The following is a 2,234-nucleotide window of genomic DNA, read 5'->3' on the forward strand; positions in this document are numbered from 1 at the left end:
CAAAAGGTACAAATTAATTTTATCCACCAAATACGTCAATATTCCGTCATAAACATTCGTTCCAATTAACATTCATCGCTATTTCGATACAGACATAGAGAAAGACACGCGATATTGGTACTTAAGTCATCGAACCGAGTATGTAATCAAATGTATTCGAATCTAATCGTTATCAAGACCATGTGTACTGGATGCGACGCGTGTCTACGCGTGTAGTATATCTCTGAGGACTTCTTCATTAACGCGAGCGAGATTCGTTATCGGCGCGGTTCGTCGACTTTACGATCGTCCATCGATTTGCAATAATTATTAGCATAGCAACTTGCTGCTTGCCTTGTTCAAAAATCAATTAGCCGTCGCACGTTCGAGCATAAATATGAATGATTTGCGAGCGAGCAGAGCTTGCGCAAACGATCTCCATTGGAATGTCGATCGACAATTAATTAAATTAAACAATTTGATTAAAGTTTAGGAAATTGAAAATTTGATAAGTTTGAAATCTGTAAAATGGTTGTGCGAATAATCATCGAAACATGGGATACACTGGGTTCTCTGTCAGGGGCGATGCTGACCAGTTCTAACAGTATGCTACAAAGGGACGCAGCTTTCCTTATTTCCTCCTTGTAGAATGGAGTGTGTGCTGCATTGTATATTAATATTCACTACAAGAACTTTTTTTGTTTATAATAAATTAACAAATTTTAAACTGTGTGCAGTATGAATATAAATTTATTCCAACATCTTGCAATCGTGTAACTAAACCATATATGTTTAATAAATTTCATTCGGATGGTGTCATTATTCTATCAGTATAGAATTTTGGGTAAGGAATGTCGGTTCAGGCTTATTAGACACGAGATTACTACTACGTTACCTAAAACACCTTCCAAGACACATATAAACCGTTTCCCCACCTACCTGCGTACCCCCCTCCAGTACTGCAGCACAGGCAAAGGTTTGCTGCTTAGTCTCCTTATTCGCAAAACTTAGTAGCAACCCTTAAACCACCAATGAAACCAATGTCACCCGGTAATCACCAATAGCAATTCGGCAGGAATCTGTATAAGAACATTCGACAGACGATATGTGCTCATTTCAACTTGAACATTTGATTTAATATGTACGTTGAACGAACTCGTCCAGCTGAACTCGACGTGCATCAATCTTACAAGTCTGGTCAAGTATTGCTAGAAACTGCAAAAATGCATGGTTTGAATGAATTCAATTTCAAGAAGATGTGGCCAGAAGGAGAAGTAAGTGCTATTGTTCAATCTTAATTATTTAAACATTCGAATTAATATTAATAATTAACAATGAAATATTTTTTGTATTACAGAGGGTTAACATGCCTCCAGTCAGGTCGAGTCTGCCATTAGCCGACACAAGGGCTATTTGTTTCATGATAAAGAGGAGAACGAGAAGATTTGATTATTCGATGCGACTGAACGACTTTGAGGAGGTACAAAGGAACCATCCTGGAGACAAAAGAATGGACAGAATTCACCAAGATATCGCCAACATATCGTCATCGATGTATCATCTGTTTTACACAAGAATGACTGAGGAAGACACCCCGGAAAACCCGGAAAAGACCCCGGGAAACCAGAACGAGACCCCGGGAAACCAGAACGGCACCCCCGAAAACCAGAAAGACATCCCCGGAAACCAGGAAAATACCCCGGCAAAGAAAGATGAATCAGACTTCGTGTTCTTGAAGCCCAAGACTTATCAGTGTTATTACTGCCGCAAAGTATTTTTTCATCCTACTATCTACAGAAGACACATGATTCATCAACTGAAGAATCTCCACTGGTGCTCTGTATGCAAACGAGGATTCGTTTCAAGATTATGGTTCAAGAAACACAAATTGTTTTGTTATATACTATAGATCATGTGCAAGACTGTTAGATAAAGGGTGTGTGGGTATTTTTGTCTACTTGGAGATTTATTTTTTAATAAATTAGGATTGGTAAATTAGAGTCGCGAAATGTTGTAAGATATGTTACAAAACTTTGGATGAATTAATAACATTTTTAATTTTAGAACGTCCATATATTTTATAACAAAGACACTGTTCGAGTGTACATTGTTAGTTTTTAAGACATTTTAAGTACATTTTAGAATTTATTCGAATTAAATACACTATTGTGCATAGTAAAATGATGTATCTCTGTTTGTTCCAACTTTCAATGAAATAAAGATACAAATTTGTGTAGAAAATTGTTGTTACTTTT

The 2,234-nt window shown here is 37.0% G+C and overlaps 1 protein-coding gene across 1 annotated transcript; it reads left to right on the forward strand.

Annotated features, from left to right (window-relative positions):
• The first annotated feature begins 1,118 nt into the window (after positions 1 to 1,118).
• Positions 1,119 to 1,888, forward strand: LOC117209282. Its single transcript, XM_033451103.1, has 2 exons — positions 1,119 to 1,253; positions 1,337 to 1,888. Exons 1-2 carry the CDS (start codon positions 1,119 to 1,121, stop codon positions 1,886 to 1,888), a joined length of 687 nt encoding a protein of 228 aa, XP_033306994.1.
• Positions 1,889 to 2,234: the final 346 nt, after the last annotated feature.

This window comes from Bombus bifarius, unplaced genomic scaffold, assembly GCF_011952205.1.
Source record: "Bombus bifarius isolate JDL3187 unplaced genomic scaffold, Bbif_JDL3187 scf7180000008169, whole genome shotgun sequence".
Taxonomy (NCBI): domain Eukaryota; kingdom Metazoa; phylum Arthropoda; class Insecta; order Hymenoptera; family Apidae; genus Bombus; species Bombus bifarius.

Excerpts from the sequence above, each read along its gene's own strand:
- LOC117209282 (XM_033451103.1), top strand. The coding sequence starts at position 1,119 with ATGTACGTTGAACGAACTCGTCCAGCTGAACTCGACGTGCATCAATCT. Across the intron at positions 1,254-1,336 it reads AGATGTGGCCAGAAGGAGAA|AGGGTTAACATGCCTCCAGT; the intron begins GTAAGTGCTATT and ends TTTGTATTACAG.